Source organism: Falco cherrug, chromosome 8, assembly GCF_023634085.1.
Source record: "Falco cherrug isolate bFalChe1 chromosome 8, bFalChe1.pri, whole genome shotgun sequence".
Lineage (NCBI taxonomy): Eukaryota > Metazoa > Chordata > Aves > Falconiformes > Falconidae > Falco > Falco cherrug.
In genome coordinates, this window is record NC_073704.1 from 25,667,272 (window position 1) to 25,692,097 (window position 24,826).

At 60.9% G+C, this 24,826-nt stretch overlaps 3 protein-coding genes across 8 annotated transcripts; 2 read left to right on the plus strand and 1 right to left on the minus strand.

The window, feature by feature from the left end:
- The first annotated feature begins 145 nt into the window (after nucleotides 1-145).
- ATG9A (autophagy related 9A) lies at nucleotides 146-10,690 on the plus strand. Of its 2 annotated transcripts, XM_055717506.1 has the most exons (14): nucleotides 146-325; nucleotides 649-691; nucleotides 2,028-2,093; nucleotides 2,392-2,553; nucleotides 2,657-2,798; nucleotides 3,745-4,493; nucleotides 4,870-5,023; nucleotides 5,231-5,410; nucleotides 6,297-6,542; nucleotides 6,832-7,052; nucleotides 7,461-7,578; nucleotides 7,773-7,995; nucleotides 8,139-8,281; nucleotides 8,389-10,690. In XM_055717506.1, exons 1-14 carry the CDS (start codon nucleotides 223-225, stop codon nucleotides 8,392-8,394), a joined length of 2,556 nt encoding a protein of 851 aa, XP_055573481.1. In that variant the 5' UTR covers nucleotides 146-222; the 3' UTR covers nucleotides 8,395-10,690. The 2 variants fall into 2 exon arrangements, with proteins under 2 accessions (XP_055573481.1, XP_055573480.1); XM_055717505.1 differs by lacking the exons at nucleotides 146-325; nucleotides 649-691 and having other exon boundaries at nucleotides 719-2,093.
- Nucleotides 10,691-11,005: 315 nt separating this feature from the next.
- ABCB6 (ATP binding cassette subfamily B member 6 (Langereis blood group)) lies at nucleotides 11,006-18,253 on the plus strand. Of its 4 annotated transcripts, none has more exons than XM_055717797.1 (20): nucleotides 11,008-11,148; nucleotides 12,012-12,543; nucleotides 13,070-13,207; nucleotides 13,678-13,867; nucleotides 14,076-14,168; nucleotides 14,414-14,606; nucleotides 14,693-14,814; nucleotides 14,899-15,008; nucleotides 15,095-15,160; nucleotides 15,285-15,410; nucleotides 15,500-15,576; nucleotides 15,682-15,745; nucleotides 15,842-15,927; nucleotides 16,033-16,090; nucleotides 16,268-16,372; nucleotides 16,797-16,971; nucleotides 17,265-17,377; nucleotides 17,487-17,581; nucleotides 17,777-17,845; nucleotides 17,946-18,253. In XM_055717797.1, the coding sequence occupies exons 2-20, from the start codon at nucleotides 12,028-12,030 to the stop codon at nucleotides 18,070-18,072; spliced, it is 2,523 nt and encodes an 840-aa protein (XP_055573772.1). In that variant the 5' UTR covers nucleotides 11,008-11,148; nucleotides 12,012-12,027; the 3' UTR covers nucleotides 18,073-18,253. The 4 variants fall into 4 exon arrangements, 3 of the variants coding, with proteins under 3 accessions (XP_055573772.1, XP_055573773.1, XP_055573771.1); XM_055717796.1 differs by lacking the exon at nucleotides 11,008-11,148 and adding an exon at nucleotides 11,270-11,345; XR_008733455.1 differs by lacking the exon at nucleotides 17,946-18,253 and having other exon boundaries at nucleotides 11,006-11,148; nucleotides 17,195-17,377; nucleotides 17,777-17,819.
- Nucleotides 18,254-18,596: 343 nt separating this feature from the next.
- ZFAND2B (zinc finger AN1-type containing 2B) lies at nucleotides 18,597-24,547 on the minus strand. 2 transcript variants are annotated; one of them, XM_055717803.1, is made up of 9 exons: nucleotides 24,401-24,547; nucleotides 23,651-23,745; nucleotides 23,081-23,212; nucleotides 22,285-22,436; nucleotides 21,685-21,795; nucleotides 21,444-21,513; nucleotides 20,815-20,891; nucleotides 20,131-20,212; nucleotides 18,597-19,870 (listed from the first exon to the last, which is right to left on the minus strand). In XM_055717803.1, exons 1-9 carry the CDS (start codon nucleotides 24,453-24,455, stop codon nucleotides 19,832-19,834), a joined length of 813 nt encoding a protein of 270 aa, XP_055573778.1. In that variant the 5' UTR covers nucleotides 24,456-24,547; the 3' UTR covers nucleotides 18,597-19,831. The 2 variants fall into 2 exon arrangements, with proteins under 2 accessions (XP_055573778.1, XP_055573779.1); XM_055717804.1 differs by having other exon boundaries at nucleotides 20,131-20,209; nucleotides 24,401-24,542.
- Nucleotides 24,548-24,826: the final 279 nt, after the last annotated feature.

Sequence of the window (24,826 nt, forward strand, 5' to 3'; positions counted from 1 at the left end):
CGGCCCGGAAGCGCCGCTCAGCTGCGGCGCGTCACAGCCGCCTGGCTACGGAGCGCCGCTAGGCTCCGCGCGGCCTCCCGCCCCCCGCCTTCCCATTGGCAGCCCCCGTCCCGCCCCGCGGCTTCCATTGGGCCTCGTGGCCGCCAGTCGCGTGGCGGGCGGGGCGGTGGCCGAGCGGGCCGGGCCGGGCCGGGGCCGGTGGCGGCGGCGCGGGGCCCCGCCATGGCCCACTTCGAGACGCAGTACCAGCGTCTGGAGAGCTCCTCCACCGAGTCCCCCCCCGGCGGCGGCGACCTGCTTGTCCACGTCCCCGAGGGCGCCAAGTGTGAGTGGCAGCACCGGCACCGAGGGCTGGGGCCTGGCCACCGCCGGCGGCGGGGGGCGGCGGCCTGCGCCTGAGGGGAGCTGGGGGCGGAGTGGGGAAGCGTGAGGCGGCCGAGGCGGTGGGAACCGGCGGTGTCCGGGCTGGCCCCGGTGGCTGGGGATGGGGGAGCATCCAGGGACCGATGGGGGAGCCCGGACGGGGGCTGTGGGGCCCGGCGGGGGTTTCGGGGGCCCGGGACGGGGGAGGAGGTGGGGCTGTGCCCGTCGCGGCACAAGGCTGGGCGTCCCGGCGGGCCCCTCACCCTGCGCGTCTTCTGTCTCCAGCTCCGTGGCATCACATCGAGAACCTGGACCTCTTCTTCTCTCGCATATCCTTTGGCCGGGCAGGGTTCAGGCGGGACGCGCCCCGCCGCTCCCGGGCTCTCAGTGCTGGTGGAGACACTGGGTTTGGGGTAACTCGGAGCTGGGGCAGCGTCTGTCCCTTCCTGCGTCCCGTAGGGCACACACAGCTCCAGAGGGGCTGGGGGATGGCAGACCCCCCCTGCCTGTGGGGTGCTGTCACCTGACACTGAGGGGACAGAGAGCTTCTTTTAGAGATCCTCGGCAGAGTGATGATGGTACCAAGTTCTCATTACAATTAAAGCTTTATTTTCTTAACAGGATTCAATTATTAGCATAGCATAGGATTTATAATCGGAGTAGGTCTCTGTAAGCAGAATCAGTGTAGTACAATTCTATTAGTAGCATAGTACAGAACTCTATAGCACTACTTAGCTTATGGTTTGTAATCACCTGGACTCTTTGCAGATTAGTTTATATCTTAATACATACTTTTCTGTATCAGTGTAGTAATCATAATCTAGACCCAAAAATCATATATATGCATATATTAATAATACAAGTCACTCAATCCTTGGAGGAATCAGATGACAGTGGGGGCATCCCTGGCTACTGGTGGGTCCTGGGTCTCACTGTCCAGCAGCAGTTCCAGTCCAAGTTCCCACTTAGGACTTATAACTCCTTGATTTTGTGGACAGCGCTCTGGGTGCTGTGACACTTCCCTGTTCTCTGACAGGGTCATCACCGCCATCAGGTTGGCCGGGTACTGGCACAAAAGGGAGTAATCAGCCTGGCACCTAGGAATCTTGAGGCCAGTAGAGGGGAAAAGAAGAAATCTGTTTGGTTTGTCTACTTGGTTCACGGAAGCTTCAGGGCCTGATAATGAAAGTGATCTGCTCGGTCACAGAGAATGGCTGCTTGCCATTTAAAACGGTGTTAGTTATGCTAACCACATTACCAAGGGTTGGAAGTAGGGTGTGCCGGTCACAGGTGCGAGGGGTACTAAATGCGTTTTTGCCTGTCTCTGTGTTATTCTGCCCTGCCCTGCCCACCCTTGTGCAGCCTGAGGGCAGGCTGAGTTTCTGCTCTGTGTTGGGACAGACCCTTCTCTGGGTGTCGAATGAAGTAAGAAAGGAGCTTGGATGGAGTCAAGTCTTCCTATCCCAGCTGTGCTTTACCTGGGCAGAGTGTGTTTTCCTGCAGCAGAGAACCAGCTTGCTGATGACTAGGGGTAGGAGGGTTTTCCTTTGGTGGTGGAGAGGGGCTTGGCTGGGGAGCTGTGGGATGCCAGTGGGACAGAATCCTCTCCATCCTTCATCAGAGAGAAGGAGTCTCCAGGCTGTTCTCCTTGACTGTAGCTTTCACGTCTATAACCTGCATCAGAAGAATGGCTTCACTTGCATGCTCATTGGAGAGATCTTTGAGCTCATGTAAGTGCAGTTTCCCATTTTTGTGGCTGTGACAGCTGCTGAGGAACAGTCACAGGAGTTTGCTGAGTTCCTGCAGCACAGTGGGCAGGAGGGCTGCCTTTATAGTTGTCCAGTTTCCCCATCATTGGGGTTTTCCATGCGCTGAACCTGCATTCCATTTTGAAGAACTGGTGCCCATGAGCTTTCCTGCCACCATGGCTGACTGTGGGAATGTGTCTCCATGACGTGTGACCCTGGCTGCTTCACGTTTTGAGGGGCAGAAGAGTGATTCCCTCACGCCTGCTCCCTTTTTTCACAGGCAGTTCATCTTTGTGGTGGCATTCACCACCTTTCTTATCAGCTGCGTTGATTATGATATCCTGTTTGCCAACAAAGCGGTAAATCACAGCCAGCATCCCAGTGAGCCCATTAAGGTGACTCTGCCAGATGCCTTCCTGCCTCCAAATGTCTGTAGTGCAAGGTAGGGGCAGTGGAGGGCATGTTAGCCACCACTCTTGTTTTTTCAGGTAATCAGGGTGCCTGCCTGGGCCTGTCTCCCACTGCTTTCCTCTTCTTGCTTGCAGAATCCAAGCAAACAGCTTCCTCATCTGCATCCTGGTGATAGCTGGGGTTTTCTGGATCCACCGACTTGTCAAATTTATCTACAACATATGCTGCTATTGGGAGATTCACTCTTTCTACATCAATGCCCTCAAAATCCCTATGGTAAGTAGCTTGGCCAAGGGTCACATGCAGGGCCACTAAGGGACGTGGGAGGCGTTTGCTGGGTGGTTAGACACAGCTTGGCTTCATTCCTATCCAGAGCCAGCTTCTCTGGGAGACCTGTACTGAGCGCTCTTCCCTCTGCTCCATAACCACACAGGTCTCCTTTCAGCCTCTGCTCCAGCAGCCAACTTATTCCGTATTAACCCTTCTCTGCCCAGTGTGCTTTTCTGCTTGCTGGCACATGTCTCTGCCATCTGCCACCCAATATGTTTGTTCTTTGCTGACGGCCTTTTCTGTGATGCCTTTCAACAGAGAAGGCATAAGCTAGGATATCCTCATAACCTCCCTGGGTTGTGGACAAAGTCATCTTTCTTGTTTACTGGGGGGAAGCTGAGGCATGGAGTTGGTGAAGATCACACTGGAGATTGGGGTGTCAAAGGTGGGGTTTGACATATATCCTAGTCCAGAGTCCTTGCTCTGATGCACATCAGAAGATGTGTCTGCATTCTTTGAGGGGAGACTGCGTCTTGAGAAGAGTAGAGTGAGCCAAGAGGCTTGATTTGTCCCCAGTTTTTCCATAGGTTTCCTCTGGGATACTGCTTAAGTCCCTTCCTCTGTTCCTTTCTCCCTGCTGACTCCAAATGGCAGCTCTGGGAGACCCATGGGAGCCTGGAGCTATGTTTATGCCTCCAAGGTAGCTGGTGTGTGAGTGGCTGGGAAACAGCCATCTGCACTAATCTAGGAATAAAGGGCACCAGGGCAAGGTATGGGGTTTGCTTGCCATAGGCTGAAGCAGTGCAGGGAGGTGCCTCACGTCTTCCTGGTGTTGCACGTGCTTCATCAGCACCCTGAGGTGTGTTCTGGGACCTGGCGTGTGAGTGGGCTCAGCTCAGCCTCTGTCCCTGGGCACATTCTGTCCTTAACCTTGCTGCTTGCCCCCTTCCAGTCCACTCTGCCATACTACACCTGGCAGGAGGTGCAGGCTCGCATCGTGCAGATCCAGAAGGAGCATCAGATCTGCATCCACAAGAAGGAGCTGACAGAGCTGGACATCTACCACCGCATCCTTCGCTTCAAGAACTACATGGTGGCCATGGTGAACAAATCACTGCTACCCATCCGCTTCCGCCTGCCCCTGCTGGGAGACACTGTCTTCTACACGCGTGGGCTCAAGTACAACTTTGAGCTCATCTTCTTTTGGGGGCCTGGCTCCCTCTTTGAGAATGAGTGGAGCCTGAAGGCCGAGTACAAGCGGGCCGGGAACCGCCTGGAGCTGGCTGAGAAGCTCAGCACTCGCATTCTCTGGATTGGCATTGCTAACTTCCTCCTCTGCCCCCTCATCCTCATCTGGCAGATCCTCTACGCCTTCTTCAGCTACACGGAGATCTTGAAGCGGGAGCCCGGCAGCCTGGGTGCCCGCTGCTGGTCTCTCTACGGCCGCTGTTACCTCCGTCACTTCAACGAGCTGGACCATGAACTGCACTCACGCCTCAGCAAAGGATACAAGCCAGCTTCCAAGTATATGAACTGCTTTATCTCCCCGCTGCTCACCATCGTGGCCAAGAATGTTGCCTTCTTTGCTGGCTCCATCCTGGCTGTGCTGATTGCTCTCACCATCTATGATGAGGATGTGCTGGCGGTTGAGCATGTCCTGACCACAGTCACCCTCCTCGGGGTGGGCATCACGGTGTGCAGGTGAGGTGGGTCTCTGCTGCCCCTGTGCTCCTGGCAGCGCTGTGAGGAGCAGTGGGGCTGACAACCATCCATGTAAACATGCTCTTTAGTTGCAAGTAGATATGAATCTGCCTGAATGAAAGGCACAGCTGGGAAGGGTCAGGGGCTGGCAGGAGAAGGGAATTGTGGTGATCTTGGGTGCAGTGGTTGTGTGATATGAGGGGCGTTACTGGAGCTGTACAGCAACACCCCAGGGCTGGGCTGGCAGGAAGGTTTGTCTTGGGCGTGAAGGCTGCAGGCAGAGTTGTGATATGGGCCTGTCACCCTGCCCTCCCAGGATGAGATCTCCCAGGAACTGAGGTGTGATGTTGTGATGTTTCCCCGTCCTGTGCTACAGGTCTTTCATCCCTGACCAGCACCTGGTGTTCTGCCCAGAGCAGCTGCTGCGAGTCATCCTGGCACACATCCACTACATGCCTGACCACTGGCAGGGCAATGCCCACCGCTATGAAACCAGGGACGAGTTTGCCCAGCTCTTCCAGTACAAAGCGGTGAGCTTGGCTTGCATGGGGCTAGAATGGGGACTCGCCCCCATCTCTGCAGGAAGGAGAAGCTGCCAGAGAGCTGAGCAGCTGTTGGGCTGGCAGAGGAACAAGGCAGTCTCAGAAGATGGAGGGCTGGAGCTGGGGGCTGGCTTTGAGACTGCAGGTTTTTTGACATCCTCAAGCTTGTACTGAGCCCATCATCTCTGTGCTCAGGTCTTTATCCTGGAGGAGCTCCTCAGTCCCATCATTACCCCCTTGATCCTCATCGTCTGCCTGCGGCCCAAGTCCTTGGACATTGTTGACTTCTTCCGCAACTTCACTGTGGAGGTGGTGGGCGTGGGCGACACCTGCTCCTTTGCCCAGATGGATGTGCGCCAGCATGGCCACCCGGCGGTAGGTCCTGAGGGTGGTAGGAATGCAGCCTGGGTTTCCCACCAGCATGTCTGGTCCTTTAGAACCATGAGAGGCCATAACTCCCCAATCCTGGCACAGCTCACAGCCCAGCCCAGCCACCTGCCTCTTTGATGGGTGTCTGGGGCTCCTGACACAGTTCAGCAGCTCCAGAAAGCTCTTGTGGCCCAGTTGTGATTATTAACCTGATGTTTTGTGAACCAGGCTTTGTCATTTCTTTATTTGATGTCATTGACTGTTTTCACAACCAAGAGTCTCATGTCCTCAGGAGAGAGGAATGGGGATATCTGGATGTTTGGAAAGCATGACTACTGAGAACCGACTTAAAGAAGCTGGGCTGCTTGTGCACAGGAGAGGGGCAGCCTCAGGGAAATGGGAAGCATTTTCCATTATGTAAAATCTAGTGTGGAGGGAAAGGGTATCCATCTATTTCCTGTGCCTAGGAGTTTAGGTTACTTGTCAGGGAAGACTCCCTAGTGACAGAGTGATGAACTAGAGAGGGGGTGGTCTCACTGTGGCAGGAAGCTGTTAAGAACAGTCATTTGTTGGCTGTACTTGCACCCGCTGCAAGCTGGAGAGTGCAAGAAGAGATTTTCAGCTCTGTATTTTGTGACTAGCACCCATCTCTCCAGTTTCCTTGCAGTGATGCACTGGGGTGGAGGTGGAAGACGCTGTGCTTGCTGCTTCTCCCCCAGGCTGTGAGGGCTGGATTAGTATGGGGCTTTTGGTGTAGCACCTGCTATGCGTGGAGCTGTGACCCAGCTTATGCTGGGTGTTGCGTGCTTTGCCCAGACTGATTGCAAGATTCCTGGGCCTGGCAGGGTTGTAAAGCAGATCCTGTCTCTCATTACCTGTCTATGCTCCACAGTGGATGTCAGCAGGAAAGACGGAGGCCTCCATTTACCAGCAGGCTGAGGATGGCAAGACGGAACTGTCCCTCATGCACTTTGCCATCACCAACCCCAAATGGCAGCCACCCCGCGAGAGCACGGCCTTCATCGGCTTCCTGAAGGAGCGGGTGCACCGGGACAGCAGCGTGGCACTGGCTCAGCAAGCTGTGCTCCCTGAAAATGCCCTCTTCAGCTCCATCCAGTCCCTACAGTCGGAGTCGGAGGTGCCCAGATTGGGGGGGATGCAGGGTGTTCTTGGGTGCTGAAAACCTGCTGATCAGGACCTCTGGGCAATTTTGCCCTTGCCTGGGCTGTATCTGGGGATGCAAATGTGATAGATCAGCACTAGTTGGGATGCTTCTGGGTTTCTAGAGAAGACAGCAGGCTGCCCTGGGGCTCTGTGAGGTGGGAGAGGGGCTGAGAGAGCTTAGGTGCCTCAGCTCTACGTCGCTGGCGGGAATCAGGCCTCCAGGTCTGCACAGGACAGTGATTCTCTCCCTTTCAACTCTGCAGCCTCACAGCCTGATTGCCAATGTGATAGTGGGCTCCTCGGTACTGGGCTTTCACATGGGCCGGGATGGACAGGCCTCCCGCCATCTCTCCGAGGTGGCCTCTGCCCTGCGTTCCTTCTCACCACTGCAGTCTGCCCAGCAGCCTCCCAGCGGCTTCCAGACAGCGGGAAGGGATGGAGAGGGAGCCCAGCCTCGCAGTGCCAGTGCCATGACAGCCTCCGGGTAAGCTGCAGGCTGGAAAGGGGCAGCTGAACACCTTGCAGATTCCTTCAACCTTGCCCAACTGCCATCCTGTTGTCCTAGGTGCACAGTGGCATTTGTCTCTGCAGCCTGGGACAGCAAGGGGCATATTCACCAGCAGAGTTAGGCCCAGGTGCTCAGGCTGGTCCCAAATGACAGTGTGGGGTTCTGGTGTTCTTCTGTAGGTACCACAGTGGTGAGAAACCCCTGGTAGGGAAGAGGCAGTGTCGTGGCAGGGCTGGACACTCTGCATCTGGAGAGATGCTACAGAGGGCCTGTTCCTACCCAGGCCGCAAGCAGATCTGTGCAGGCCTGACATTAGAGCAGAGAGGGGCTGGGCAGTGTGGGAGGCAGCTGGGCAGCAAACACCGCTTGTATGTCCCATGGCAGTGCTGATGCGAGGACCGTGAGCTCCGGGAGCAGCGCCTGGGAGGGTCAGCTGCAGAGCATGATCCTGTCGGAGTACGCTTCCACCGAGATGAGTCTTCACGCACTCTACATGCATGAGGTGAGCAATCTGGAGCTGGGCCAGCCAGAGGGGTGTAGAGCGAGGCAGGCAGGACCGGGGTGCCCTGTCTGGAGTGACTGGGACACCAGTGTGAGTGAGAGCTGAGACCAGTGTCTGTGCCATGCTGGGGAGAGGGTGTGTTTGCGTGTCTGGGCTCTCCCACACAGCTGACTCACTCATGTTTTGGCCTGCAGTTGCACAAGCAGCACGCCCAGCTGGAGCCTGAGCGGCACACTTGGCACCGGCGAGAGAGTGATGAGAGCGGGGAGAGTGCCCACGAGGAGCTGGATGCTCAACGAGGTGCCCCTGTCCCCATCCCTCGCTCTGCCAGCTACCCCTTCTCCTCACCACGGCAGCCTGCCGAGGAGACGGCCACGCTGCAGACTGGCTTCCAGCGGCGATACGGTGGGATCACAGGTACCGGAACCAGGGCAGAGGTCTGAGCTCCAGGTCAGAGTCCGATAACCGATGCCCTTTATGGACTGGCCCAAGCAGCCTGCCAGCTTCTGGACACTGACAGTCCCCAAGGTAAGTCATCTTCCTTCTCACCTGTCTTGCAGACCCGGGCACAGTACACAGAGCTCCATCACACTTCTCCCGCCTCCCTCTGGGAGGCTGGGCTGAGGATGGGCAGTCGGCCAGACACCCAGAGCCTGTGCCAGAGGAGAGCTCAGAGGATGAGCTTCCACCACAGATCCACAAGGTAAGGGCGAAGGCTGTGGCTAAAAGGGGCAAGGTGTACTCTGGATGTCAGACTGGGGTGCTGGCAGCTGGTCCTGGTAGCTGCCACGTTCCCTCTCTGTCTTGCAGGTATAGCCTTGTAGACTGGGGATCTCATGGGAGCTGCAGGCTGGGAGCCTCCTTGGCAGCAGGATGTGGCGTCAGCCTGATTCTTCTCCCATCCTGAGTGGACAGGATAGTCCTGGGCTCCATTTTGTTGCCATCAATTGCCGAAGAGACAAAACAGCCAAACTGGCAGATTTGTGGTGGCACATTGTGTCCAGCCGTGTGTCAAGTCAACGCCACTCTGACTTTTGTGGGGTGAATGCGTGTGTGAGTACCTACATGTGTCTGTGTTCACGTCTGTGTTGTCCATGTCAGAGGATCACTGCAGAGTCTGTGAAAGCTGACGTGACAGGACTAGTGGTGGGAAGCTGTGGACTGGCTTGGAGGTGGCGGCAGCAGCTGCTGTCGGAAGGGATGTGAGATGGCGCCAGCTCCAGATGTCCGCCCAGGGCTGCAACCTGCCTCCAAAACGAAGGCAGGAGCTGTTGAGGGGGCTCTAGCTCAGCTTGTAGCACCACACCTGCCCTGCCTGTAGCCCTGAGGAGGTACTCAGGACCGTGTTCGCCCTCCTGGGGAGGACCAGTGTTGTGCCCCTCAGCCCGGAGCCGGACAACAGTGGGGCAGTCATCCACCCCTCTGCCCCAGCACCCTGCAGAGGGATGGGCCCCGGTGCTGCTATTGTGAGTAAGGGTGGGATCTAGAGCTGGTGGGGACAGCTCTGGCTGGGATCCGGGGATGCTTGCAGCTCTTCCCTGACTCTCATGACATCTGGCCCGTCCCCTGTGCACAAGAAAGGGTCAGTGGGGTGAAAGTCCTGGGTCCCTGACATCCCTCCCAGCTGGCAGCCTCCAGGATGTGCCTCTGGGCTAGGGTAGCGGCATTCTCCCCCCTGCATGGCGCCCATGGGATGTGGGCTGCTAGTAGGCCCTCCTGCAGTGCCAAAGAGACCCCAGAGCGTGGTAGCCTGGTGTCTCCCAGGAGTGCTCGCAGCCCCCTTGGAGCCCACCCTGAAGGTCTTGTGCCCTGTGTATTGGTTCCCTTCCTGCAGGCATGATAAAGGCCTTTCCCCCATGCCCAGGCTGTGGTGCATTGGGTCTGTCCTGCTGATGCAGCCATTTCTGTGGTATTGAGCCTTTCCTCTTCCCCAAGCAAAGGCTTCAGTGTCTCACATCTCCATTGGAGGCTTCCAGCTCTTCCTTCTCTCCTGGAAGGACCCTTTTGCTTGCTGCCAGCTTGTGCTAGCGGGGCAGGGAGGGTACCCTGAACCCAGAAGGGAGAGGCAAACCCAAGCGTGGCCTTGGGGTGGTGAGGGGGGGATCAGGATCGCAGCTGGGCAGCATGGCCTCAGACAAGACCTTTCCACCATTGTTCTGGTTTCGCTCTCTTCCAGCGGCAGCTTGCGAGGATCTGCGCCCCAGCTAACCCCGTGCTGGGCTTTGCTTTCCCCTCCCTCCCTGCCCTTGCCTCTAGCTTGCTTTTGCCGTGCCCTTGGGGAGCACCGCCACCCCTTCTCTGTCGTCGCTGGAGTCCAGGGCTGCCTCTCTTTCCCTGCCAGGATTATTGCCCGCTGCCCTTTGAGACACCTGCTCCCAGGGTACATGCACCCGGGCAGCCAGGGCATGAGCAGGGCTTAGGTGCTCACACAGGGGCAGGCTCTTTGGGGGTGGCCAGGCTCCCTGTTGCAACGGAGAAGGGACCAGAGCTGTGACTGTTCTGGGGTCTATAAGAAACCGCAGTGTGCTAAAGCAGAGCTCAGCATGGGGATCAGCTCCTCACTGCTGGGGTCAGGACTGAGCCAGGCAGGGGGGCCGTGGACCTGGGTGCTGCTGGGGTCCTCCCGTGGAGGAGTGGCTGCAACAGCCCCCACGGCAGCTCCAGCTTGGGGCTGCTATGGCGTGGTGAAAGGAAACTGGAAAATCTCCTGGGAACCCAAGCTCTCCGGTGGCTTCCCCTGCCATCCAGGCTGCCGCCCTGCACAGAGGTGAGCCTCGCCAGGGCGGTGGGATGGGACACTGCGCCTGGGCTTCCCGGCGGAGTTGCTGCTGCTCCGAAAACGGAACAGCCGAAGGCTGGCAGCGGCCTGGGGCACTGCGGGAAGTCTGGGCCTTTCCCTGGGCTGGCAGGAGGGAGAGGCTGGGCAGGAGCTGCCCGGAGTCCTTGCCGCATGTTGTGCTTGTGTCGTCGGTGTCCCATGTGCATGGCGAGCCACTCTTCCTCATCTCCCGGGGCATGTGGGCACAGGGGTCCCTGGGGAGCGCAGTGTCGCGCCCCCCGTGCCCTCACTGTACAGCTGTATAGCCATCTAATAAAGATGGGGTGTATCATCCCTGCCCGTGTCCGAGTGTCCCTTCGCCCTGCCCGGAGCCGGCCGTGGCGCGGGGAACCGAGGTAGCCGGAGGAGCTGGTGGCTGCGGTGGCGGCAGGAGGCTGCCGGGTGCCTGCCCGCTGCTCCTGCCCAGCTGGGCGCTGTCGGGAGCCCGTTCCCGGCCGGCCGGGGCCGCGGGGGGAGGCACGAGCTATATTTGTCCCCGGGAGGGCAGCGCCCGTCCTGCCTGACCTCTGCGGCGGGCAGGGCCCGGGGGCTATCTCGGCACCGCAGGATCGGGCTGGCGGCGGCGATAAGCGGGAGCAGGGCGCCTCGTCTCGGCTTCGGGACCTCCGGGCCCCCGGGCCAGGCGTGCGTTCGTTCGTTCGTCCGTCCCGCACCACCGACGCCACCCCGTCCCCGGCGCTGCGGGGTGGCGGCTGCGGGGCAGGGGGCCGCGGAAGTGGGGGGCCGCGCAGGTCCGTGCAGCCCGGGGCTGGGCGCCGGGGCGGGGACGCACCGGGGGACGCAGAACCGGAATGCGGGCGGGGGAGGGCGGGGAGCCCGGCGGTACCGGGGCGGGGGCGGGGAGGGGGCGGAGCGGAGCGGCGCCGGGGCCCGGCGGGCGGTGGCGCGGGGGGCCCGGAGCGGGCCGAGGGCGGCGGGCCCGGTGCAGGTGAGCGGGCTCGGGGCGCGGGCGGCGCGGCGGGCGGGGCGGCGGGGCCGGCAGGGCGGCTGCGCGGGCAGCGGGCCGAGGCCGCCCGTACCGGGGCCGCCCGTACCGGGGCCGAGCGGCGCCGGCACCGCCCGGACATTGTCCTGGCACGGCCCCGCCGCGCCCCCGCGTGTCCCTCGCCCCGCACGTGTGTCTCCCCGTGCGTGGCCCCCCTGTGTCTCTGCCTTTGCCCTTGCCCTTGCGTTTCCCCCGCGCTGCCCTCCTCTTCCCCGTGCGTCCCCTGGCGTTACCCCCGCCCCGCGCTGCCGCTGCGTTCCCCCCACTGCTCCATCCCCCGCTCAAGCCCGGTCCTAGCACCCCGCTGCCCCCCATGGCTGAGCACACCCCCAAGGGCCCAGGTGGCTCTGGGGGGCCCAGGGCATCGTTACCCCGCCCTCCCAGGACATCGCCAGGGCCCCCAAGTGGGTCCTGGCATGATGCTAGTGTCCATCCCCATGCTTGCACGCACAGTGGGTGCACTGCATGCAGGGTGTCCTTGCGTGTCCCTGTCCCCATTAGTGCCCCCCTCAGCTTGAGCATGCCACCCCGCCCGCTGTGTGTCCCTCCTTGCAGCCATACCCAACAGCCCATCCTGAGACCTTGTTGCAGCCCATCTTCTCTCTGCAGCCGGTGACCTGCCAGGATGGCCGTGCTGGGGGGCTACTGTGAAGGCAACAGCTCCATTGCCCAGGTCTGGGTCCAGCAGGGCTTCCAGCCCTGCTTCTTCTTCACACTGGTGCCGGCCGTGCTGCTGAGTGTCTGCCTGCTGCTGGGTGCCCTGCAGTATGCCTGTTACGTCCGCTTCGGCCGTGCCATGGAGCCCAAGTACATCCCCCGCTCCCGTCTCTACTGCAGCCAGGTCCTGCTGTCCCTGCTCCTGGCCCTGCAGCCCTTTGGTGGGCTGCTGTGGCAAGCAGGGGGACCAGGACGGCTCTACGGGTACATGTTGCTGCATGCCTGCCTCTGGGCCCTCAGCTGGGGCTGTGCCATCGCCCTCCTGCAGCTGGAACACACGCGGGTGCTGGCACACGATCGGACTCGGGGCCACGGCACCGTCCTCCTCCTCTTCTGGGCACTGGCCTTCGCTGCTGAGAACCTGACCCTGGTGTGCTGGAGGAGCCCGCTGTGGTGGTGGGCGCTGGAGGACACCAACCAGAAGGTGGGCTGGGGGGCTGTGGACAGGGAAGGGGGATGAAGCCCTTTGCGGGGGGGGGGGAACAGGGGGCTGCAGCATCGCAGTGCTGGGGTGTGGTGTGCCTGCTGTGCCCTGCCATACCTGGGGTGTGCATGCTCCCTAGCCCAGCAATTGCACATCCCTCCACACCCCCATCTGGCTCAGCTCCCGCTTCTGCCTGGCCTGGTCCCAGGCGTGCAGAGGTGTGGGGGGTCTGCCTGCTCCCCACAGCACTTTAGCCCCCACCTCCCCCTAGGGTAGGGGTCCCCCAAGCCAGAGGGAACAAAGCCAGGTGTGACAGGGGGGAATGAAGGAGTCTGGGTGCTGCCTGAGGTTCTGTGCTCAGCCAGAGCATCCTGCTGGGTGGCATGGGGTTTCCCCTCTCCCCTGGGTGCACTGCACCCCATCCCCATGCCCCACTCCTTGCCTCCCTCAGCCCATACCCATCCTGTGCCAGGCTGGGCTGTGCCAAGGGCCTGCTGTGGCACCTGACCCCCTGCTCTCCATCCAGGTGCAGTTCAGCTTCTGGCTGCTGCGTTACATCTGCACGTTCATGCTCTTCATCCTGGGCATGAAGGCCCCGGGGCTGCCGCGCAAGCCCTACATGTTGCTGGTCAACGAGGAGGAGCGGGACGTGGAGAACAGCCAGGTAAGTCCCAGGGCTGGAGCAGTTTGGGGACATATAATCATAGAATCATTTAGGTTGGAGAAGACCTTTGAGATCATCAAGTCCAACCGTTAACCCAGGACTGCCAAGTCCATCACTAAACCATGTCCCTAAGTATCACCACATCTATGCGTTTTTTTAACTTCTCTGGGGATGGTGATTCTACTGCCTCCATGGGTGGCCTGTTCCAATGCTTGAGACACTGCCAGGGAGGAGTTGGGGACAAAATAGAAATACAGCTGCCCTGGGATTGGCATCATCAGGAGACCAGGAAGGAGCAAAGTTTAGGGCTCCCCAAGCTCCCTGCTGTCAGCAGGATGGGGCCCTGCCGGAAAGATGGAGTGGGGACCCTGGAAGGATGGGGCTGATTTTCTTGGTGGGGAGTTCCCCAGGGCCATTGCCAGCTGGGCTGGGGTGCCAGGCCAATGACCACTCTCTCTGCTCTCCCCCAGCCGCTCCTGCCCGATGCCAGCAGGACCACCTCTACCTGGAAGGATTTCCGGAGGAAGCTGCGGCTACTGGTGCCATACATGTGGCCGAGGGGCAACCACCTGCTGCAGGGGCTGGTGCTGTTCTGCATGGCACTCATGGGGCTGGAGCGGGCCATCAACGTCTTTGTCCCCATCTACTACAAGAACATTGGTGAGGTGCCTGGAGCTCAGAGTGTGGGGCTGCTCACAGCCTCACCAAGTGCTGGGGGCTGTCACGAGTGACCTGGGGGGCTGCAGGGACCTGGCAGGAGCAGGGTCCAGGGGCCCAGGGACCAGCACTGCGTGCTGGGGCTGGTTCCCATGGGGCACCTGGCGATGCTCCCTGCCCCTCTGCCCTGACCTTGCTACGCTGTCCCCAGTGAATGAGCTGACGGAGGGTACCCCCTGGCACACCCTGGCCTGGACTGTCTGCATCTACGTGGGGCTGAAGTTCCTGCAGGGTGGAGGTGCTGGTAAGGACCTGCCGGGAGGGATGGGGTGCCAGGGAGAGACAGCATGGGGCACATCGTGCTGGGACTGGGGTTGCTGGAGATGCCCTTATGCCCCCATCGCTGCTGCTCTCTCTTGGGAGCAGCAACCAGGGCTGGTCCCAGGTTGGGAACAGCTGGGGGGCCTTTCTTTCCCAGCTGGGCTTTCTGAGCTAGCTGCATGCCTCGGTGGTGCCAGTCCCCGCTGACCATCCCGTCGTGCCCTGCAGGCTCCACTGGCTTTGTGAGCAACCTGCGCACCTTCCTGTGGGTGTGGGTGCAGCAGTTCACCAACCGGCAGGTGCAGGTGCAGCTCTTTGCCCATCTGCATGGGCTGTCCCTGCGCTGGCACCTGGGGCGCCGCACTGGTGAGGTCCTGCGCAGCGTGGACCGGGGCACCAGCAGCATCAACAGCCTGCTCAGGTCAGAGCACACCCAGGGCAGGTGGAGGGTGGCCAGGCAGCTGCACCGGGCCAGGCTGATGTGCCATCCCCCTTTCCACCCCCCAGCTACATCGTCTTCAGCATTGTCCCCACCATTGCGGACATCATTATCGGCATTGTTTATTTCACCTCAGTCTTCAGCGCCTGGTTTGGCCTCATCATCTTTGTGTGTATGAGCCTCTACCTGAGTGAGTGGAGGCTGGGGTACAGGGGTGCTGTGCCGGGCTGTGGGGCAGCAGGCACCTGCTGACACAGCCCCCTCCTGACCACAGCTCTGACCATCTTCATCACCGAGTGGAGGACCAAGTACCGGCGGGACATGAACACACGGGACAACGAGGCCAAGTCCCGGGCTGTGGACTCACTCCTCAATTTTGAGACGGTAGCGTAGCCAGTGGGGGGTCCCTGAGCAGTGCCTGGCACTGGGGGGGCTGATCCAGGTGCTGACCCTGGCTCTGTGTCCTGCAGGTGAAGTACTACAATGCAGAGAGCTACGAGGTGAACCGCTTTAATGATGCCATCCTTAAGTACCAGGTACAGCACCCGGGGAGTTGGGGGGGGAAGGAGCTGAGCCTCATGGGCACCCGTGGGGAGGATGGAGCTCACTGTGGGTCTGGTTTGGAGGTGGCAGCATCCCAGAGAACCGTGCCTCTTCCAGGTCTCAGAGTGGAAGGTCAGTGCCTCGCTGGGCCTCCTCAATCAGACCCAGAACCTGGTCATCGGCCTGGGGTTGCTGGCGGGGTCCCTGCTCTGCGCTTACTTCGTCACTGAAAACAAGCTGCATGTAAGACCGGTGCCAGCCTGGGCAGCCCCCTGCCCGAGGTGGGGCCCTGCAGCTGGCGGTGATGGGCACCTCTCCCCTGTCCCTTCCAGGTGGGGGACTTTGTCCTCTTCGGCACCTACATCATCCAGCTCTACACACCACTGAACTGGTTTGGGACTTACTACAGGTAAAGCTGGGAGCTGTGGGGGTGCCTGGGGTCCCCCTTCCCATGGGCACCTGGGCTGGGATGTGGCCCCCCAGACCTTTCCCTCTGGTCTTTGCCCCCTTCCAGGATGATCCAGAACTCCTTTGTGGACATGGAGAACATGTTCGAGCTCTTCCACGAGGAGCAGGAGGTGGGTGCCACCTTTCCGGACCCCGCTCCATGGCACGGCCCTGTGGTCCTGCCCTGGGGACAGGCTGGCTCTGAGCCTGCATCTCTCCTCCGGCAGGTGAAGGATGCGGTGAATGCCGGTGACCTGCACTTGGAGGCTGGGCGGATCGAGTTTGAGAATGTGCACTTCAGCTACGTGGATGGGTAGGGGGTGGCTGGAGCAGGGTGGGACAAGTCAGGCTGAGGCCTGGCACAGGGACGTGGGGCAGCGGAGGTAGCCCTGAGCCCCTCTCCATCTCCCTCTCCCAGGAAGGAAATCCTGCAGGACGTCTCCTTCACTGTGATGCCTGGGCAGACCCTGGCCCTGGTGAGAGCAGGACCTTGGGTGTGGGTTCACTGCTAGAGAGTGGGGGAAGGGGGGCTGGGAAGTATGGGGGTGAGAAGGACAGACCCCCTGATGGGGCCAGCCCTTCCCTGCCCAGCTCCTGGCCTCCAGCAGCTGGGAGTCTCTGGTGTCTCCAAGTCCCTTTACCTTGGCATGCAGGTGGGACCTTCGGGCTCAGGGAAGAGCACTGTCATCCGCCTACTCTTCCGCTTCTATGATGTGTGGGGTGGCTGCATCCGCATCGATGGGCAGGACATCTCCCAGGTGAGGATGGGAGGCCTCCAGGGAGCAGGAGGGGAGACACACCAGCTCCTATGGGCCTCACAACGCTGCTCAGTGCGGGCACTGGCATCTCCTCAGGGCAAGGGTGAGCACGCAGCCCCCACACCCCTTTAGAGGCTGATGTCTGTGCCAGGAGGGGGGTGAATGGCGTGACTGCAGGACCCCTGGGCTGAAACGCTGGAGACTGGCTGGGGCTCCCCAGGAAGGGCCAGGGCACTGGCAGGGTCCCCCCACTGCAGGGTGGAGATGCAGCTGAGCCTGTGGTCCAGGGGGGATGCTGGAGCAAACACCCTGCAAGGAGTGGGGTGGGGGGCTCATGGCTGAGGGGTGGGATTAGGTTTTGGGGGGGGTCTTTCTTTGCAGGGGCTGTGTGTCTGGCTGAGCCCCCCCTTTTCTGTCTCCCCAGGTGAAGCAGGCATCGCTGCGTGCCCACATCGGGGTGGTGCCCCAGGACACGGTGCTCTTCAATGACAGTATCGCCAACAACATCCGCTACGGACGGATCCTGGCCACTGACCAGGAGGTGCAGGAAGCAGCCCAGGCTGCTGACATCCATGACCGCATCCTTTCCTTCCCTGATGGTGAGAACCCCGCGGTCCCCTCTTTGCCCTCCCCTACTGTCCCAGACTTGTAGCTGCCGTCACAGTCGTTCCTGAGTACACCCCTTGTGGGGACACCTGTGTGACCCTGTGCCTTGCTTTGCCGCTTCCCACCATCTTTCCAGGGCTAAATCAGCCCGTGGGCAGGGATGGGCTGAGGCTGCACCAGGCAGCTGTGTGGTCTCAGTAGGACCTCCCCATGCAGCAGGGCCCTGGTCCCCGTTCCTGTCTTGGAGCTCACCAGCACAAGCACTTTCCTGCCCTTGTGCCTGCAGGATACAACACCCAGGTGGGGGAGCGGGGCCTGAAGCTGAGTGGCGGGGAGAAGCAGCGCGTGGCCATCGCACGCACCATCCTGAAGGGTCCCCGCATCATCCTGCTGGATGAGGTAATGGCACCAGCTCCCAGCCCATCCTTGCCCCATTCTGCAGCAGCCCCTGCCCCAGTGGCTGCCTGCACTGCCTGCATCCCTTCCCCACGCTCTGCCTCTCCTGCAGGCCACGTCTGCACTCGACACAGAGACTGAGAGGAACATCCAGGCCTCCCTGGCCAAGGTCTGCTCTCACCGCACCACCATCGTTGTTGCACATAGGTAGGGACAAGGGGAGAGGGCTGATCCAGGAAGTGCTGAGCTCTCTGAGCTGGCCAACCCCCCCAGACGGGCACACAGGCCTGTCCTCCTGCTCAGGAGACGACAGCCCCTGTGATTATAGCTCCTTGCACTGTGCAAACCCCCTCGGACCCTTTCCCCTCTAAGCCAGAATTACCTCCCGGCCTTTCTTTGCAGGCTCTCCACTGTGGTGGGTGCAGACCAGATCCTGGTGCTCAAGGATGGACGCATCGCAGAGCGAGGGAGGTGAGCACAGGGCTCGGGCTCGGTGCTGTCTGCCCATGGGGAACCCTTCCCTGGCTCTGGGGCCAGCGTGGGACCCTGCACCCCTCCGCTCTCCCCACAGGCATGAAGAGCTGCTGCAGAAGGGCGGTGTGTATGCTGGCATGTGGCTGCAGCAACAGGTGGGGGATGAGGGCGACAGCAAGGAGCACTGCATCGAGAAGCCCTCAGGCAGCAAGAAGGGGCCATGAGCATAGCCAGGGCTCTGCTGTGACACTCACCGGGGGCCAGGCCCCCACACCATCAGGGAACCCTTTGCTGGCTGCAAGCTGGGGCCCCACACGCCTCGGGAGCTGTAGGGGCTGGGTTGGACACTCCACTACATTTGTACTCTTTTGCTGTTGTGTAATTTCTTAAACCAGGTCCTTCCCAGCTCTGTGCCTGTGTGCTGTGTGCAGGGTATACATCTGCAGGGCTCCCCCCGGGGGGCTGCGCAGGGCAGGGGCAGGCAGAGTTACTGCCTGTGCCCTTCGGTCAACCAGCAGCTCTGCCACAGAGCTGAGCTCCTTGGGCTTGGAGAGGCAAGGTTGTCGGTGCCTGCCCCATCCCTGCACAAAGGGCTGAGCGTGGCAGGAGGCTGCACTCCAACAGCAAAGGAAGAAGCAGCACAGCTGGCACCTGCTTCACCCCCACGTGCCCCCCATCCTTGTGCCCCAGTTGCAGAGATTCACTGCTCTGGGCTGGACACCAAGCGACTGCTCCCCCAAAGCACCTCTGCATCTTGTGCTATGCTTTTATTTTCTCCCAAGCAGCACTTTGACAAGTCTTGGCATTCCCTCAGCCCAGCCTGAACCCAACTCCAGCCCCAGGGAGGCACTGCCAGCAGGTAACCCCCTCAGCCCTGTGCTGCTCAGAGCAGGACAGCACAGCCCCGCAGGGAAGCACAAGACAGCAGATGGGAAAGCAGCACTGCTCCGCGTGGCTGCAGACCCCCCTTACCAGAAGCCAGCAGGACAAGTCTACCCCCACCCAGGCAACAGCTCCTGCCTCCGACCACCAGCAAGGAAGGGCTGGCTGCAGGCTCAGGGCTGTGTTTGCCCGAAGGGGTTCTGTGCTGCTGCTACCCAGGAGGGGTTCCCCTACTGTATGGCTGGAAGGAGGGAGGCATTCCTGACCCAGCAGCACTAAAACGGGGCCCTGGGAGTTTAGGCCAGCAGAGAACAGGCAGCTGCAGTCCCCCTGTGCAAGTGACACAGTTATAATTGAGTCACTGCTAAGGTTACTTCTCAGTTAATGGCCCTTGTTAAATTAAACCAGAAAGGAAAACGATGTTTCCACTCAGCTTTCAGAATGGTCCTGGGCACCAGCCTAAGGCCCAACGTGCTCTTAAGCATGCAAACAGCGGGGGAGGCACTGAGGGCATGGGGAGTGGGGAAGGGGCTGCCTTCACATTGCCAGGAAGCCACACATTCAGACGTGCCATGTCCGTGTGAGACCATCCCAGCCCCAGCTGCTCATTGCTGAGGGGCTGGCATGGCCCCCCCCAGAGCATGAAAATCCAGCCTCCCACTACTGCAGCAGGCAGCCACAGCCCGGCTGCACATATGAGCATGCAGAGATGTCCCTACGCCGCATTTCCGTCCAGGCTGGCTCTGCCCTCACCCCACAGTCCCAGCAGTGCTGGGACGTGACCATGGCAGCTGTCGCTAAGTGCACGCCGTGGGCTGCTGCTTGCTTTGGTCACTGTGTGCTTGGCCTCGTCCAACAGTCTTCACCTCTTCAGGAGCATCAGCAATTTGCTGCACCGATTTTATACAGGTACTAGGGTGAGGTGTCAGCATGTGTTTGGTGGCTTGCTTACAGCCTCCAGGGAGATGAACTGTCCCTGGTGAGAGACTCTTGTTGTCAGTGTCCAGGCAAGAACCCCATGGCATCCACATGGGAGGCCAGAGCTGCTCCTTCGGTCACGAGTGGAATCCCATGTCCGCTGGCACACCCTGCCTCGCCTGCCTATGACATGCTGCAGTTTGATGGCTTTGAACCGTGTGCCTGGAATGGGAAGCACACAGTGAGCAAGGGAAGATGGGATGCCCTCCCCTGCCTCTGTCCCGTAAGGGGGCACATCCAGTGCCTGAGTGCCCAGGGCTGCGTGTTCAGCAGTGATGCTGCCGCTGCCCCAGGCCAGGCTGCTTTTCTCCTGGTGAGAGAAGTGACCCTAGACAGAGGCCAGAAGCAGCAGAACTCAAGGAGGCTCTCTATGGCACAGCCAGGACAGGATCGACCCCACCACAGTGTGGAGCCTCACTCACCTGCCGCTGTGACTGCTGGTACTCTGCTTCGCTCGCTGACAGCGCTTGGGCCAGTGCCAGATCCTCCTCCTCCTGTGTGCTGCTGGGGACAGCAGTGCATTGTGTGCCTCGGGTCCCCCGAGCTCAGTGGCCCAGCACTCAGAGCCCTTTGGGGTGGCAGGATCTCCTGTCACCACAACCCCCCAGGACAGCTAAGGGCAGGGAGCAGCTGAGGATCACCCTGAACAGACCAGGGGCTGGGGAAGGACCAAAAGATCCAGCTGGGGGCTGGCAGCCAGCACCCTGGGCCAAGAAGAACCATATTAACTCGTCTGTAAGACAGTGCTTTTAGCAGCACCAGGCAATGTGCCCAAGGGTGTAGGCTCCCTGGTGTCCTCTGTGAACACCCCTACTCCACCTCTGTCAGGCTCTAACCACGCTCATCAGCTGACAAGTGGTCAAACAATGGTTTGCCCTGCTCTGTGCTGTCAGTCACTCTCCCCTCCCAGCACCCCGGAGGCCTACTTGCTGAATAGAGCTCTGTGATGGCTCTGGACTCTTCCTTTTCTCCCCCATCAGCCACACAGAGGCATCATCCCAAGCCACATGTTGAGAGGAACGTCATCCCAGAGCCACATGATGCTTCCCCAGGGAAGATCTCATACACAGGCTTGGGGCGTGACACCACGTGTCCCCAGGCCATACCTGGGTGGCTGCACTGAGCTGCATGCTGACTCTGCCAGGGACATCTCCAGAGCTCGCTGCAGTGCCTCTTCCTCACTCTGAAACAAAACATCTTGTCACCAGCTTGGCTGAGGGTGGCAACAGGCAGCCCTGAGGACATGCGGCAGGTACCGTATTGTCTGGCCAGAGGTAGGTGCATGTCCCCTCTCCAAGGCCAGACACAGCCAAAGCGAAGGCCTAGGGCTCAGCACAGACTGGCAGTGCTCTCCCCCTGCCCAAGGTAATGCAGCTCTGCCTGCCGAGCAGGGAGCATGCTAAGAATACCAGCAGGAAGCGGCATGCAGTCTCCTCCTCCTCCACCCTTGGTTTGCAGATCAGACAAGACAATGCCCAGGGTCAACAGCCAATGTGTTTTGTCCCTTTGGGGAAAGCTGACCATCAAACGCAGCTGAGAGGTGCCATTCGAAGGTATCAGCACAAACGCTGATGCCTCTCCAAGCACCTGGGATCCCTGTTTGCCAGGGAAGGACCAGCTGGGGAGCACCACAGCCACCAGCAAAGCATGGGTTAAAAAGCAGTTGCTGCAGTAGCTCCTCACGGCACAGGAACCATGCAAAACCCACCCTAAATGCCCAGGCCAGGCTACTCACCAGTCCATTCTGCAGCATGACAGCTGGAGGAGAAATGCTTCGAGTCTGTGGTGCAGCTGCTCTGCCTCCTCTGCAAACAGGAGAGAAGCTGGATTATTGTCAAGGCAGGGAGCCCTGGTAGGAGTACACATCCCTGCTGATGCACAAGCAGCAGAGAGGTGTTGGTCCTGCATCCCACAGGGAGCCAAGATGAGCCTGGTTGTGCCCACCTCAGAATTAAGAGTCGGGTCAATCACCTTACCTGGCGGCAAGGACAGGAGAAGAGGGGCTGTCTGTTGGCCGGGCTGCTCCACTGCTCATCGTGGTGACTGTTTTGGAGGAGGATGCCTGGGCTCTGGCCACTGCAGCATGCCTAGGACAGACAGGACACCTGTGAACAACTGTTTTACTATCACGAGCCATCCCTGGGCACTGAATACCAGAGAGATGAAGCTGTATGACCAAGACACCTCCCTGGCTCCCTGCTCCTCTTCCTCCTAAGAGTACCCATGTTGTGGGTACTCAACTACACCCAGGAGTTTCAAGTGCTGTTTCTTTCCTCAGAACACTGTGCCAGGATAGGCAGAAACCACCGGCTACAGAATACGGGGCTGGGCAGAGAAGCAAGAGCAAAACAGCTAGCAGGTAGTGCCAGCAGCTTTTGCTACAGGAGGGACAGACTGTCTATACAGCTGTGCTGACTCTAAAAACTTTAATGCTGCTGGACGACACCCCAGCGCACAGGGCAGGGAGTGTGAGAACACAGCAGTCCCAGGCAACAGGTCAGGAGGAGCCAGGATTCTTCCGTCACTCATCTGGCAAGCACAGCCCCATCCCTGCCAGCCTGTCCCCAGGCCCTCACCCTGCTTTGGAGAGGGGATGCCCTGCTCCACTGCAGTCGTGGTCCAGGGGGTGCCGGTGCTTGAGGCAGTAGTTCTTGTGGCACTGGTTGCAGATCACCTTCATCATCTCCTTCTGCTTGCAGCCAGGCTTCAAACACTTGTTGGTGAAGATCTGAAAGATGACACGGCAGTGGTGAAAAGAAGCATGCCCTGCAAGGCCAGGGCTGTCCCTTGCCTCCATGCCAGGCCCTGGGCAGTGACCGGCTTTCCTCACCAGTGCCTCTTCTGTGGGGCTCTGGAGTTTGTCTCTGAATACTAGTTTTCTTCAGACAGTTTATTAGTAATTCACTGGTGCTTCAGTCTCTATAGCGAAGGGTCTCCACGACCACAGAATACACAGCAGGAGAGAGACCACCTCACCTAGGGACTCCTGCCTGCCCTGCCAGGGCAGTGGGGGCAGCCCAGAGCCCTCCAGCTGTTGCTGGGCTAGAATCCTGCAGGGCCAGCTTCCTGCAGCAATTTCCTCCCCTGGCAAGACAGGGCAGCTGATTGCATCTTCCTAACGGCAGCATGCTGTTTCCCATCTTCATATCCCAGGTGGCTGCCCAGCCCCACTCCATCACTACCTCAGCCCCAGACTCACACCACAAAGCCCTACACATGCACACACCTCCAGCTCAGCAACCCTTCCTGCCCTCAGCCTGCGCAGAGGCGGCACGAGCAGGGCTGACTCGTGTGTGGTTTTCGTCCCACCCCCAGGCTTTGGCAGGGACTCAGCAGAGCTCAGCAGCCACATGGAGAGCACCAGGTTCCCACCTTGCGCTTGCGCTGTGCGGGGTCCGACTTGCAGTCACGGTCAATGTGCTCACCCACCACGACATCGGGCATCTCTCCCCGCCTCACAGGGACCGGGGTGTTGCAGAGGGGACACACAGGGACCTGCACATCCTGTAGAGTCAAAAAAAAGGGTCTGGGAGCTGGCAGCTGGGCAACCTCAAGTGCTGTGCGGTCACCTCGCTCCTTCTCAGGATCTGCCTGCCACAGCTTGCACAGCATCACCTGCTGTGGGAGATCCCACCCAGCACCCCCCAAACAGCTGAGCTGCTTCTGACCTGGCAGGTGTGACAGGCACGGGCACAGGCTCTGGGATGGGAAGACAGCACGGCTGGGAGATGCCCAAACCGTTTCACCCAGTGGCACAAGGTGGGGTGGAAGTGTGCGGCACCAATAGGTATCCTGGATTTCAGGGACACCTTCAGACTTGGCACACGTCCCAAGGGGGATTGCCCAAGCGACAAAAGAAGTCGCAAATTATTCTGATCCCTGGCCGGGAAAGCTCAGCAGCTCTGTGTGGGAGGCTGGATTAGACCTCCCCTCCGCCCTCACCTTCTTGTAGGCAGAGGTGCAGTCATGCTGGGCGTAGGCGATGTGGTCGGTGCAGAAGATCTGCTCGCAGGCATCGCACTTCAGGGGGAGGAAGTCTGGGAGCAGGGAGACGCCGCAGACACAGCCCGTTGAGGCCGGCGCTTGCCGCCTGCGGCCCGGCCCCCCCCCCCGCCTCTGCCTTCCCGACGGCTCAGCCCGGAGCCACGGCAAAGCCGGGGCCGCTCCCCTCTGCCCCCAGCTCCCAGCACGGGAACAAAAGGGCTGCGGGTCCGCAGCTACATCTCCAGGAACCCCTCGGGCTCCTCCTTAAAACACCCCCTCCCCGGGTTCAGGAGCAGCATCCCGACACCACACCGAGCTCCCCGGGGGCTGCCAGCCTCAAGCCCGAGGCGGGAGGCCCTCCCCCACCCGGGGCAGCCGCTGCCGTGAGCCCCGGGGGGCAGACGGGCCCTCAGAGCCCCCCACCGCCGGCGGGTCCGGGCTCCCTGCCGGGTCCCGGCCTTGCCGTCCCTGACCGATAGCCGCCGCCCCGCGCCCTCCGCCAAGGGCAGGCCGGGCGGCACGACCCGCCCTTCACCCCTCGCCACACCGGCGGGTGCCGGCCACCGCCCCGCCGCCCCCCTCCCCTGCGGAGGCCGGGCTACCCGCGCCGCGCCGCCCAGGCCCCGGCCTGCGCCGCCTTGCCCGGGCGGGGAGCAGGGCCCGGCCGCCAGGTACCCCCCCACCCCCGGCGCGGCCGCCGTCCCTCACCCAGGCGCTGGCAGGCGGGCCGGGAGCAGTGCGCGCCCAGGTCCGGGAACTCCATGGCGGCCCCGGCGGCGGCTCCCGCCGCGCCCGCTTCCGGCACGGCGTCACACGGGGCGGGGACAGCACCGGCCCCGCCCCGCGCGGCGGCCGCGGGACCCACGGGGGGCACGTCCAGCGCCCGCTGCGGAGGCACCTTCCCGGGCGCGGGGGGAGGCTGAGGGCACGGCCCGGGCGGGACAGCTTAAACGGGGGGCGGGGGGCTCCCTCCCTCCTCCTCCTTCTCCCGTCCCCCCTCCTGCCCCTGCCACCCCCCTCCCATCCCCAAAAGGGGCACAGCGCGAGGGTCCCCCGCTGTATAACGGAGCTCCCGGCTCCCTGCAAGTCACTGCGGAGCCTTCCGGCGCCACGCGGCCACGCCCGACCCAGCGC